The 13,237-nt window shown below is 39.4% G+C and overlaps 1 protein-coding gene across 13 annotated transcripts in view; it reads left to right on the top strand.

Annotated features, from left to right (window-relative positions):
* Positions 1 to 13,237, top strand: part of EP400 (E1A binding protein p400) — a 41,650-nt gene that overhangs the window by 18,362 nt on the left and 10,051 nt on the right. For 8 of the 13 annotated variants that reach the window (XM_015877636.2, XM_015877634.2, XM_015877633.2 and 5 more), the window contains 20 exons: positions 145 to 281; positions 914 to 1,100; positions 1,622 to 1,788; positions 2,594 to 2,748; positions 3,256 to 3,492; positions 4,538 to 4,702; positions 5,280 to 5,447; positions 6,879 to 6,970; positions 7,292 to 7,587; positions 8,300 to 8,502; positions 8,595 to 8,764; positions 8,939 to 9,135; positions 9,560 to 9,671; positions 10,244 to 10,387; positions 10,687 to 10,845; positions 11,108 to 11,191; positions 11,781 to 11,912; positions 12,027 to 12,071; positions 12,180 to 12,333; positions 12,628 to 12,869. In XM_015877636.2, the coding sequence (XP_015733122.1) occupies positions 145 to 281; positions 914 to 1,100; positions 1,622 to 1,788; positions 2,594 to 2,748; positions 3,256 to 3,492; positions 4,538 to 4,702; positions 5,280 to 5,447; positions 6,879 to 6,970; positions 7,292 to 7,587; positions 8,300 to 8,502; positions 8,595 to 8,764; positions 8,939 to 9,135; positions 9,560 to 9,671; positions 10,244 to 10,387; positions 10,687 to 10,845; positions 11,108 to 11,191; positions 11,781 to 11,912; positions 12,027 to 12,071; positions 12,180 to 12,333; positions 12,628 to 12,869 (3,246 nt within the window). The remainder of the gene's footprint in view (positions 1 to 144; positions 282 to 913; positions 1,101 to 1,621; positions 1,789 to 2,593; positions 2,749 to 3,255; positions 3,493 to 4,537; positions 4,703 to 5,279; positions 5,448 to 6,878; positions 6,971 to 7,291; positions 7,588 to 8,299; positions 8,503 to 8,594; positions 8,765 to 8,938; positions 9,136 to 9,559; positions 9,672 to 10,243; positions 10,388 to 10,686; positions 10,846 to 11,107; positions 11,192 to 11,780; positions 11,913 to 12,026; positions 12,072 to 12,179; positions 12,334 to 12,627; positions 12,870 to 13,237) is intronic. The other 5 variants (XM_015877638.2, XM_015877637.2, XM_015877640.2 and 2 more) reach the window with 2 other exon arrangements.

The raw sequence follows: 13,237 nt of genomic DNA, 5'->3' as shown, positions 1-13,237 counted from the left end.
TGTATAACAGTGTACTTTCAATTTGTTTGTGTGTTGCTTATGAGCTTTGTCATGTAAAGTGCATGGGTGCGAATGAGCTTCCTGTTGTAAAATTATCATTGAAGTGAGAGAAGTTTTTTTTTGTTTAATTCTGAAATATTTCAGATGATTCAGCCGTTCATTTTGCGAAGATCAAAGAGAGATGTTGAAAAGCAGCTAACAAAGAAATACGAACATGTACTAAAGTGTCGTCTTTCTAGTCGACAGAAAGCTATGTATGAAGATGTCATATTACAGCCAGGGTAAGGAGTTTAAGAAATGCCATCTTTTTTTGTGCTTAAGCAAGATGATGTTGTTAGGAAGTCACAGCTGGAGTTACTTTTCTGAATGACCAATAGAGTAGTTCTTCTACGTGACCACTGAGTAGAATGTGGTTATGTTGTAAGCTGAAATGATGGCTCAGTGTTGCTACAAGCCTAACGGAAGAACTCCTGCTTTTACATCTGGGACCTAAAATTCAAATAATAATTGGTCAGTTTTGCCTCTATTTTGTTTGAAGATTTTTCTCTAACATGTGGTTCTTTATTATCTTAAGACCCAAATGAATCTCTTTACCCTCTGTTACTCATTCTGTAATACCAAGTGGCTATTATTGGGTAAAGGGGTGATACAAGCACGAAGGAATTTTGAAGACAAGGAAATAAGGTTGTAACTGACTTCAAAGTAGCACTGGTCCCTAAACATCATGTCTCCAAATTCATAGTTATTGTAGTGCTATTTTAAATGCTTTAGAAACACTTTAAGTCTAAGCTTGCTTTAGGGATTTTGAATAACATGCCGCACTGCACATTCTCTTCTGATTTATGGTCGTCTTTTAATGTCTTTATAAAAGCTGTGCAGAAATTGATGTATTTCTGTATCTGTTATTTGGTAGAACACAAGAAGCCCTCAAAAGTGGACATTTCATCAGTGTCCTGCATGTCCTGATGCAGCTGCAAAGGATCTGTAATCACCCAGATCTGATAAATCCCCGGCTTTTGAGTACCTCATATGTATCTGAAACGCTGGAATATAGAACTGCATCTCTTGTACTGAGTGCCCTAGAAAGGGATATTTGGAAGGTGGGTGGAATAGTTGACGCTTCTTCTCCTTATGAGTGCCCTTGAAAAATATCATTATTTATATAGGTCACCCTGGAATTAAAGCCTCCTATTTATTTCCATGGAAACCACAGTAGTATAAGGAGCACAATTACACTGTTTAGTAGAGCAAATTCTGAGCTACAAGACAGTCTTTTCGCCACTGTTAGTGGATCTGTGCAGAGGAGCTGATTGAGATGCTCTTCATTTTGTGGTGTGACAGGCCAGAATGTGGCTTGTGTTTCACGTTGCTGTAGCCGTGGCTGAAACGCACACTCACCACCTCAGTGTGTTGACATCCACACTTCAGTCTCCATAAACATTCAGAGAGCATCAGTGAATAGTTTCAGACAGCTTTGGCTAATAATTACGTTCTCCAAGTTTAAAGTTATTTCATATCAAAAAGTAAAATGTAGAAAGTGATTTCAGCATAGAACATAGAGAGTGCTTAACTGTTTGGGCCATTGTGTAAAATAATAAAGCTACTTTTACAATATCCTTAGGAGTCAGACCTCTCTCTTTTTGATCTCATTGGAGTGGAAAACAAAATGACTCATTATGAAGCACAAATGTTGCCGAAACAAAAGGTTACTAGAAAGTTAATTGAAGAAATCTACAGCTCTCCTCCACCACCAGCTAGGCCTAACCCAGTGAAGCTCAAACCAAGCAGGTATGTGCACATCTTCCTTGTAGCTAGAATTGCAAGGGGCAAGATGTAGCTCTGTTGATGTGTTTGTTTGCGTTATCAAGTTGTGATTCACATAAAGCTGCAGACTTTGCTTTGTATTTTTGTATATTTTCTTGTTCGCCCTTGTAAGTAGTGAATCCACTTTAATAGTTTTTTTTTAAGGCATACAACTCTATTTGAAGTTTATCAATTTCCTGGATGTTTTACTTGACCAGTGTATAGATTTTATTCTTGTGGTTCTTACCTGACAAGAAGCATTGTTTTACAATTTAGTTGAGAAATCTTTCTTTGAGACTATGGGCTGTGCTTGCAGTCTTAGCTGTGCTTGCACTTATAAGAGATGTAAGTTTTATCAGTTATGTTTTTTTAAGAGTATTTCTCTTACGGCAGTAGTGATCCTCAAGTTATGTGAAGGCCTTTTTGTGATGAAAAGGCCTGATGACGTGCTGGCATCTCTCTTAAAGTGATACAAGGGCCCCATTCTTTTTCTAGATTTGGAGCTGGAGTGTTGAACTTGTTTGCTGTAATTCTGCTGCTTTTTGTGTTTAACTGAGATGCACGGCAAGGATGGTTGTTTTATTTCTTGTGTTTAGCACACTGACTTTATGGGTTTTCCATAAATGAAGTCTGCTGAAGTGCTGAGTCTTGCCAGCTTTAACTATCTGTGAGCAAGAGATAAGTGTCTTGTTGTTGGATCAGTTTATGCTTTCTGCTGTGACAGGGTGTATTTTTTTAAAAGCTGAAGCATGATCTTTCTATGCCCTTTGGCTGCTCATGTTCTTTTCAGGTTGTTCCAACCAGTTCAGTATGGGCAGAAACCAGAGGGCAGGACTGTAGTTTTTCCAAGCACTCAGGTACAACGCACGGTGACCACAGCTACAGTAACTCAGCAGGGACAAGTACGGGGAAGGTCACCCATAGCTACGGTGTCCTCAAATCAAGGTAAGAGAGTTGGGGCTTTGTTGATCACATAGACTTCTAAACACTGGTACCAGTCAGCCTGATGCTAGAACTCTTTCCTCTAGCCTAATGGTCTAGAATACTAATGGCTTAAAAATACCAACAAACTAATTGCCAGTAAATTTCCCCACTAGTTTCTATATGATCTGTCAGTGTAATGCACAACTAAGCTTTGTGTAACCTAACTGATAGTGCGTGGAGTTAATATGGCATAGTGGTATTTAAGACCTGATCACATGTAACGTTCTGTCAAACATGGAAGTTTACAGTGCTTATGTGTATTGATTTATCCTTTAAACAATGCTTACTGAATAAATAATGTTGTTAAAGTAGGACGGAGGCATGGCTAGAAATCCCAGTCTGTCAGGAAAAGCTGTTCCAGTAGCTGTTTTAATATCCTGTTGGAAGGTTTCTTTTCAATGCAGGTTGTTTAAAGCAGTGGAGTTAAAACCTCTAACAGCTTGCACAAACAAACCTTATTGATTGCAGCTGCAGCAGCACAGTTTCAGACAACTCAGGCTTCCACCAGTGCTCCAAGACACCAGCCCGCAGCGACCTTCACCACAGCAACTAGCACAGCCCATCCTGTGAAACAGCGGGGCCAGACCGCAGCACAGGCCTCCCAGCTGGGCCAGGCCCAGCCACAGCCCCCCCCGCACACCATCCAACAGAGTGTGCTGCCTCAGAGGCTGGTCCTCACCTCTCAGGCCCAGGCACGGTTGCCTAGTAAGTGGCCTCCCCTTTCGAGGTTTCTCCCACTTTACTACAACGAGGTTAAGTTACTAGGCACCCTAAAATGTGTACAGAAATCATTGTTTTTTTTTCACTCTTCTGATTAGCCTTGCTCAGTATGTTGCTTATGACCAAGGAAAATCAAAAATTGGATAAGAAACAATAGAATTGCTGTGGACATACATTAGCGGTGTCAACTTAATCTCCTATTTCTGCATGTTTCTTCTGCTGGCAAGATTTCCTTCAGACCAACCGTTTTAGCTCTATCCTAATTGTTCCTTTCGTATTAAACACTAATCCATCTCTAAAGGCCTCTTGCAGAGAGGAGCGTCGCAACTGTTAGGCAGAGAAAAGCAATGAGGCTTTGCTCTAAGGTTGGATGTGCACTGCCTATTAGCATGTGTGTAGAGTAGAGCACTGATGTATTAATTTTATCTCTGGGGTAATGCGCTGCCTTTCCAAAAGCTAAAATCTCACAACAGTCTTTTTTCAAGATCATAAAACTTAATGCTTACGTGCCTCCAGCCGTTCTGCATTTTAAACACAAAAAGCTTGGTCCTGTCACTTAAAGCTTTTTGGTTTGTTTAAGTGCAGATTGCTTGAAATGTGTGAATTAGGTTTCATCAGCAAATTGCAGATTATTTTTAATGTGTGTTTGTATTGCTACTCATGTAGCAATTTTTCGCCTCTTCCTTTACGCTCTTGAAAAGGCAGTGGAAATCACTTCAATGTCTATACTTGTCCTGTTACAAAGTGTCACATGAGTTTTCAGGTCGCTCTTACCTCTTTGCTAATGGAAGTGGTAGCTTCTGAAATGTTGATATTCTTAGCTTTAAACAATCAGCTTTTTTCCAGTTTGTCCAACAAATACAGAAAGCAATACCTGCTTAACTTCTATATGACACTTTTGATGCACTGAGTATAATTCTGCATGGAAGGTGCTTCGGCACCAGTGTACTAACCAAGAATTAGAATTCTGAATATTGAACAGCCCTCCTTCCACTTTGTTGTTCTCAATGCTTGTTTCCCTCCTTGACAGGTGGTGAGGTAGTAAAAATAGCACAGCTGGCTTCCATAGCAGGAGCGCAAGGCAGAATTGCTCAGCCAGAGACCCCTGTAACACTGCAGTTCCAAGGCAACAAGTTCACTTTATCACATAGTCAACTTCGTCAGCTCACTGCAGGGCAGCCTTTGCAGTTACAAGGTACCTATTTCAAAACAGTGAGTTTTTATTATTGAGAATGCTCGATGTTGATGTGGACAGCGCATTCCTTCTGGCTGTACATTTAGAGGATCTTCGCCCCTACTGTGTTTATTGTCCTTATGTGCCTTTTTGCTGTGTGAAAGACACGATTATGCTCTTTTACAACATTGCATTTCTAGGTTTTATTATTGAATTTGTTTTCACACATATGCAATACAGCTAAAGTAAGATGAGGTTGTTTCAGATAAGCTACCTAATAAGTGGCAGAAACAAACAAAACTGAGGATGTTCTTTGGTTGTTCTGAACGTATATACATCTGTAAATAACACTTGTGAATTTGGATTTATTGTGACCCTGATCTGAGTGCCCTACTTACATTGTTCTCATTTTTACCCTCTTGGTGGTTTGTGCCACCACCTTCAGGAGAACCTAGAAAACTTTTGTTGTGGCTAATAAGTAGAGGAAACCCTGAGTGAGGGTTGAAGCAGTATGTAACAGCAGTATCATTTGGTACAGAACTTTATTGGTCTTTTTACACTTTCCAGCCTAATGTTGTTTAAAAATCCTTCATTGCAGGAAGTGTTCTTCAGATTGTTTCAGCTCCGGGTCAGCAGTATTTGAGACCTCAGGGTCCTGTTGTCATGCAGACAGTTTCTCAAGCTGGAACTGTTCAGAATGCTCTGAATGCTTTAGGAAACCAGCATCAAGCTGGGGTGCCAACTTCCACTGCAGTGACACAGCAAGGTATGCCTTCCAGCTTGAATTAATGCATCTAAACATTCAATTACTAACATCATAAATTAATAAATACCCCACAGTATTGCAGATCAGAATTCTTTCAGTTGAGTTCGGAAGCAGGGGAAACTATGAGAGAAATGGTTCTGACAAATGATACATGAATGGTGTGTGCTTCTTCCAAACTTAGAAGAACTTGAAGTAAATGTATAGATTTTCTTTGTCAATTATGTCTTAGGTCAGATTTTTGTGGGAAGAAGCAAGTTTGGAATACTTTGTTTCTATTTTCAAAGAAAGGTTGGGGTGATTATGGTTTTCTGTACTACATGGAATGTCTAGTGCTTCTCTCTACTTCTCGACAATGATTTTTCTAATTTTCTTTGCCTTTCTGTCTACCCAAGCTTCCTTTTTCTCTTTCACTTTGTAACCTCTGCTTAGATATTTGGTGCTTTGCTGCAAACGTGATCAGTTCGTTGCTTGAAAATATGACCAAGATGTTGATCAAAATAACGACAGAGAAATTGCAGCCTAGGCTGTACTTACAGCATAACAGCAGGTTGTTAAATGATGGTAAAAGCAGTACGAGGAGTTTGTTCCTTGGAAATTGCCATCTGCTGTAAATTTTTTTGGAGATAAACCATTCACTTAAAACAGGCTGTTTATTGCTTCTGTTTGATGTGCTGATGTGCCCTCGAAGTTCATATTTTGACACTGTGAATGACTAGATGTCTCGTCACAAAAAGAGAGAGGATCTTCAGCAGTCTCCCAGTTGTTGGGAGTTAAAGGATTTCTGTCATGATTTAGAAGATGTGTGGCTCAAATGTTCCATCCTCCAGCTCGGATAACGTTACAGGTGCTCCTAATATGACCATAGTTCACAACAGAAATGGATAATTCAGAATATGAGATTCCTACAAAATCTCACACATCTTGCTACTCTCATAATGATAAAAAGAGAAGTCTGTTAAAAGGAATAATAAATATTGTTTTCGAGCGTTGAAACTTCTCACTTTTCAGCTTCGGAGGAGGTTGTAAAGCATATTGAAAATACTTATTTTGACTTTCAACATTTTGGATAAGATGCCAAATCGATTGCTTGGAGTGACTGGAAACTGATTGCTGAGCTGGTGTTGCTGTGTAGTAAAATTGGATGTATGCTGATCATCCTATAGGGTTGTTTTCATCTTCTAGAAGAGTGTAAAGGCAAAGCTTTCACCTCTGCTTATTCCTCAGTCTGTTCTTTAGCATAAGAGCCACTCCTGCTTGTTAACTTGAATTTGGTTAGTTGTTGGTGTATCGACTCAGCAGTACATGCAGCTTCATACTGAGTGGAGGGTTGTGCAAGTATGAAATATCCATTTACTGAAAGCAAAAAGTGAAAGCAAAAAGTGAAACCAGTCTGCAGAAGAATAAATATATAAACACAAGGTTTATCCTCAGTTTGTATTCCAGGTAGAACTGCAGTTACTAATTTGTCATCTGGTGACATGGGAGCAGTGTTAAAACCAGCACCTACACATGGGCAGTCACAGGTATGTCAATTCTGTTTTCTTAAGGAAGCATAACAGGTTTTGTATTAAGTTATAATTTAGAACACTGGAATTAATTGGGAACTTCCATTTTAGAGAAATATGGAATGGAATTGCCTTTTTAGTAGTAGTTGGATTTAAATGCAATCTTCAGGTTTTTATCTGAAATTTACACTTTTGGTAGTTGATTCAAGTAGTTGCTGAAATGGACTGTTAGTGGAATAAGACACACATGGCAGATCCTGATAGCTTCATTCTAAAGAAACTCAAATTTATAAAGAATTGTAAGCAGCAAATAATTTTTTTCAACCTTTCTTGGCAAAGGAAACCTATGAAGAAAAGAACCGACTTCTGAAGGAGCGTCTGGACAGAATATTCTCTGGCAATGAGCGCCGCTGTTCAAGGGCTCCAGTGTATGGCAGTGACTTGCTGAGTATTTGTTTGCTGACTGGTGAGAGGAGGCCATCCCCAGTGTCTTCCTGCGAGGACAGCAGTTGGAGGTGGGCTGGCTTTGTCAACTGCTGCCTTTCAAGTGATTCTGGAGGCCCATGTGATCCACTACGTGAAATGATCCAGACTTTGGTTCGGGAGCAAGAATCTCTTAAGGATGTTGTTGACAGGTAATGTGTGACTCTGTCCTTGTACGTCTTGGCTACATTGCTATTGCTTGATGTGTCCTTTCCAGAAAAGCTTTAAAGCCTTATTTCTACTCGTAAGCTTGTTTGGTTTAGATTGATTTAGCAGTAAAGGATTTGCAGGATTCCCATAATCCATTCCTTTTGTTTATTTTAGGATCTTGACAGCAAAATCATTTGCTACCTTGTTTCTAATTTCAAATACAAATTCAGCTGTGTGTCAGTGTATGTTCTCATGCTTTGGGTTTAGTTTTGACTTCTTGCCATTAGCCATCCAACAGGAGTTAAGGCAGAGAGATGCAGGCAGAAACTAGTTTAGCTAAAGCTGGCACTTGGATTGTGTGCAGAGCAAACAATCTAGGAACATATAATGCAGTTTGAAGAACTCAACTAAAAGTAGTTCAAAACAAGTTTTCTGTTATGGATGTTTCTTGTGTTTGAGCTCCAGTCACTGGATACAATAGCCACAAAACAAACACTGTATCAAAATCTATTATCAAAACAGATGAAACAAAACAAAGATAAAGGGAGGCAGAGAATATTAAAGCTCCCAAGATTTGCAGCACTTACAAAGTCAGTTCAACAGAATGTGTACTGTAGATCAAAATTACACTGTTGCCAGGCTGGAAATTATTGTCACACCTTATTGTGTGTAGCTTCACAACCTGGTATTCACTCTTTACAATGCTTTCCACAGGGCTCTCTTTGTATTGCCTGCTGCAGTTGCTGCTCCCCCATGTTTGTACGTAGCAAACCCTCCCCCGTCGTACAGTCACAGACTGAAAGTCCTCAAACACAGTCTGAAGCAGAAGGCAGCTCCACACTTGCATCAGTTGCGGCGGATTACGACTCCCCAGTTGCTACAGTTCCCTGACCTCCGCCTGGTGCAGCATGACTCAGGTAAAGGTGGATGCTGACTGGTAACACTTCATAGTTTCCTGTTCTACAGCAGTACGTCTAAATGAAAGCATTACTGTTCCTTTTAAATATAGGAAAACTAGAAGCTCTTGCTGTCTTGCTTCAGAAGTTGAAATCAGAAGGGCGTCGTGTATTGATTTTATCACAGATGATTCTAATGTTGGACATACTGGAATTGTTCCTAAATTTCCATTTCCTCACGTTTGTAAGGATTGATGAGTATGCGAACCAGGAACAACGGCAGGTAAGTGTGTACTGACAGTTGTCTGCTGGTACCACAACATGTGCTTCACAGGCTTCTATGTGCTAATTGTTTCTACTTAATTTGAAACATTGACTTTTCTTCTAATTAGGCTACAATGAGTTTGCTTTGGTATTTTATTTCAGTGTATGACTTGCTTTTATTCCTTTTATGTAGGAGCTGATGAAAAACTTCAACAGAGACAAGCGCATTTTCTGTGCCATCCTTTCTTCTCACAGTCGTTCCACTGGTGTCAATCTTGTTGAGGCAGACACTGTTGTGTTCTATGACAATGATCTAAATCCAGTGATGGATGCAAAGGCGCAGGAGTGGTGCGACAGGATTGGGAGGTGTAAAGATATCCATATATACAGGTGATTACTGATGTTACTGATTAATGACCTTTCTTTAACGTGCTTATTTCAGATAAAGCTACATAATCTGAAATAAAGTAGAAGCAGTGCTGAAAACCATCTCATTTGAATACCCCCTCACTGTTTTCTTGTGTGGTAACATAGTCCATCTTAACACCACGTCTAATTGTGTGAATCACATACAAATTTTCTGGTTGCTACCATACCTTACATTTCATTTCTTGTTTGTTTGTTTTCCCTAACACTAGTTGTTAAAAGAAAGCTTTAAAGTGTAGCAGGTAGTATCTGTTTGAATAGAATGCACAAGCATCGCTTTGTTTCAATAGTTCAGTGTTATTCTCCGATGGCAATTCTGCTTCTTGCTTTTGAAAGCTATTTTGGAAGTGACTTAACAGCTTTCTGTTCTTTTATTTTTCCTTTTCAGACTTGTCAGTGGTAATTCTGTGGAAGAGAAGCTTTTGAAAAATGGCACAAAGGATTTGATCAGAGAAGTAGCTGCTCAGGGAAATGACTATTCAATGGCCTTTCTAACGCAAGTAAGTTAATATTAAGTATGTAGCAGTGATGCAGTACTTAGTAAGTTCAGACTCTTCCTGTTGGAGTAAGAAAAACACTACTAGAAATGTGTTTGGGCTGGTAAGCGTCTTAGAAGTGGTGGGTGTTTGAACTCAAGTGTCCTTACTTGTCAGGCATCACTGATGTGACTTTGTATATTCTGGTTTCTTGCACCCAGCTACAAACTTCTGCAGTTGGTTGAGAATTTCAACAACTTTGAAAAAGCCAAAATAGGAAGTTAAAGTATTTGGTGAGAAACTGCTCTGAAGGTGCAGAGGATGGTGGCTACACTGACAAAGCCAGTCCATCCCTTTCGGACACTCCTGATGTTGTGGTGCAGAATGTTAGGGTGTGAGTTTGACCAATGTGTGTAAATTGCCTGATAACACTTAATTGCAGAAAGTGCAGAAGAGAAAATGGACAATTTTCCAGAAGTAATATATCGTACACAGTTTATAAGGTCACTGGAAACTTAAGTTTATTTCAAGTAATATAAAAAAACTAGGATGGTTCTGAAAGCTGAATGTGCTTCTTTTTCCTTCCAATAACCAAGCAAACAATTCAGGAGTTGTTTGAAGTTCATTCTCCTATGGAGGATTCTGGATTTAGAGTGAAAGCAGAAGAGTTCGTAGTACTTTCTCAAGAGCCATCTCCAGCAGAAACCATTTCACCTAAAGTTGCAAGACCATTCATAGAGGTAATGGTTAACAAAGATTAAAGATACAGCTGTAGGACATGAGTATTTAGTGGCTTCCTTACTTTTCTGGGGAGGTGGAGGTAAATTCTGCCTGTTGATTTTCTGTTTTGACAGTCAGTTTTCCTCTTAACTATGTCCCTTTGGAAGTATTGTTAAGTGGTAGAATTGCATGGGGCTGTTCCTCTTGCTTGAGGAGCAATTTATTGCAGTAATTTGTGTTGGCCTACAGTGAAATTCTTACAAGGGTTTCTTTCCATATTTTTGAAGTATTTATTATTTTAAAAATGTCTTTTTGAAAGGCCCTCAACAGTATTGAACGAGAGGATGAAGAGCCAGATGAGCACGTACAAGAAATAAGACCTGAGTCATGCATTGAACCTTTAGTCTCAGAGCTCTGTGAATCAAAATACAACGAGGAGCCCTCACCACTGCAGGAGTTAGTTGCTGTTGTGGATCAGGTACCATGACTTTTTCCATTACTATTTAAATAAAAGCAATATGTAGTTCATATATTTCAATTTCTTTGCAGTTTTGCCTTAAAAACAACTTTGTTTTTGGTTAGTTTGATACTTCATTGAAAGAGTGGGAAAAGTCTTGCTGACTTAAGCTGTTATGCCATCAGGAAAGAGATTCATTTAAAGAAGAGCTTTGATAGATTCTCCTTTACATTTCTTTTATTATTCTTAATGCTGACTTTTTTTCCTTAATGTGTTCTCTCAGCTGACTCCAATTGAGAAGTATGCTTTGAACTATTTAGAGCTCTTCCATGTTTCAGTTGATGAGAATGAGCCACGATTGAATGAGGTAAAATAATAAATATTACTACTATATTACAACCTTGTTGTTTTCTAATGTGGGCAATGGGGGTTAATATTTCCAGTGAGACATGGAAGTTTATCCAGTGATATGGAACGTATTGTAAGGAACCTCTATTTCCTCTTGCTATACTCTTGAACACCAGAATGCTTTACAAGAAGTGTCTTGTAATTCTTTTGGTTTAAACAGATATCAGTCCTTCATTTCTTACTTGTAAAATGGGGCTGATGTTCTTCAGAACAGTTTGGCAAATATTTGTTGTACTCTGACAGCAGGGAAAAATGTCATTAGCTTCAGTAAGGCTGTTTGGTTAAAGGCTGCTCTTCTGGTTGTCTTGAATGTTTAACCAGAATTTGCTTTATTTCAATATTTTTAAATCCCTGCAACAGAGATAAAAAAAAAACAACAAAAAAGCTTTAAGTGACTATGAAATCACCTGTAAAGAAAGGGTTTCAAAATTACTGTGCCTGAAAATATCACAGCTTAAAGGAATTATCCATAAATACCACAAATAGGCAACTTTTAACCCATTGTCTGCTACTGCACAAAGGTGGTAAGGAGTCTGACTTTCCCTTAGGTGGAACTGAAATCAGCAAAGAAGGCATGGGAAGTGCAACATCTAAGGGAGTTAAAGGAAAAAGAGCAAAACACCCTCTGGGAGGACGAAGAGGAACTTCTCACCTACACCCGGGAGGATGCATACAACAAAGTAATTCCTGGTTACTGGATTTCTTAACTGTGTATTTCTTAAGTTATTTAGAAAATGTTTTTTCCTTTGGGGTTCAGTCACGTCATTTAATTGCGTTCTCTTTTTGCTGTGTAGGAGTATGTCTATGAAGGTCCAGATGGACAAACTGAAATAATGCCAGTAAGTATCAGTAACACCCAGCAGCCTAAATAGACCTCTTAGTTTTGAAACATAAAGATCAGTGCTTTACTAGTATGGCCATAACTAAAAAGTTTGCGTTCTCTGCAGCTTTGGACCCCCCCTACTCCACCTCAGGATGACAACGATATCTACATTGATTCTGTGATGTGCCTGATGTATGATACCACCCCTATTCCAGAATCAAAATTGCCTCCGGTGTATGTCAGGAAGGAACGCAAACGGCACAAAACAGATCCTTCTGGTAAGTGTCAAAACTGCTTAAATTCTGTTGTTAAAAGTTATATTTTATCTTTACTTCCTCTTCATAATGATCAAAGTGTGCAGATTTGAGATGAAAAGTCTTCTCTCTGCTGTGTGTGTTATGATGGCCTTACATCATCAGGGCTCTGGCCATACTAAATGTCATTGCTGACAGATTCCTTTTAGAGGTAGTGTGGAATAATCTATGTACATCCAGGAGCATTTTGCAGCTATACATAACAAAGAGGTCAGACAATGGTAGTATCTATTTACAAATAATTTTATCTTGTCTTAGCTGCGGGTAGGAAGAAAAAGCAACGTCATGGAGAGACGGTTATTCCTCCACGTTCACTTTTTGATCGAGCAACTCCAGGAATGTTGAAGATGCGCCGAGAGGGCAAAGAGCAGAAGAAGAACATCTTACTGAAACAGCAAACACAGTTTGCAAAGCCTCTGCCAACTCTTGTGAAACCAGCTGCTGAGACTGGGCAGGATAACCCCGAGTGGTTGATCAGTGAGGACTGGGCACTTCTGCAGGTCAGACAATGTTCAGCTTTTTGCTGTTCCATGCTACGCTTTCCATCTAATTTCATAAATAGCTCTTCTCAGTATTTTCTGTCTTGAAGGTTACTTCAAATTCCCAATGGTCAGTTTGATGTTGTGCTGACCTGACTTAGAGCAAACTGTGTGCCACTTGTGTTTCTTTAAGGATAAATTAAAGGTTGAGGACGATCGAGTCCTGCTCTTGTTTTGGAGCCTGCTTACTGTAATGGCCCAGATAAGTCTGGATAGCGCAGCTGAAGTTTTCCTCACCTTTGAGGAGAGCAATGCTTGAATGGCAGCTCCCTTGTTCCTATTGTACCCCTCTCTGTGCATTTTTGGACCCCGATCTGCTTAGAAAAAAA

Source organism: Coturnix japonica, chromosome 15, assembly GCF_001577835.2.
Source record: "Coturnix japonica isolate 7356 chromosome 15, Coturnix japonica 2.1, whole genome shotgun sequence".
NCBI lineage: Eukaryota > Metazoa > Chordata > Aves > Galliformes > Phasianidae > Coturnix > Coturnix japonica.
The sequence above is the reverse complement of the archived record's forward strand: the minus strand, read 5'-3'. Positions and strand labels throughout refer to the sequence as shown.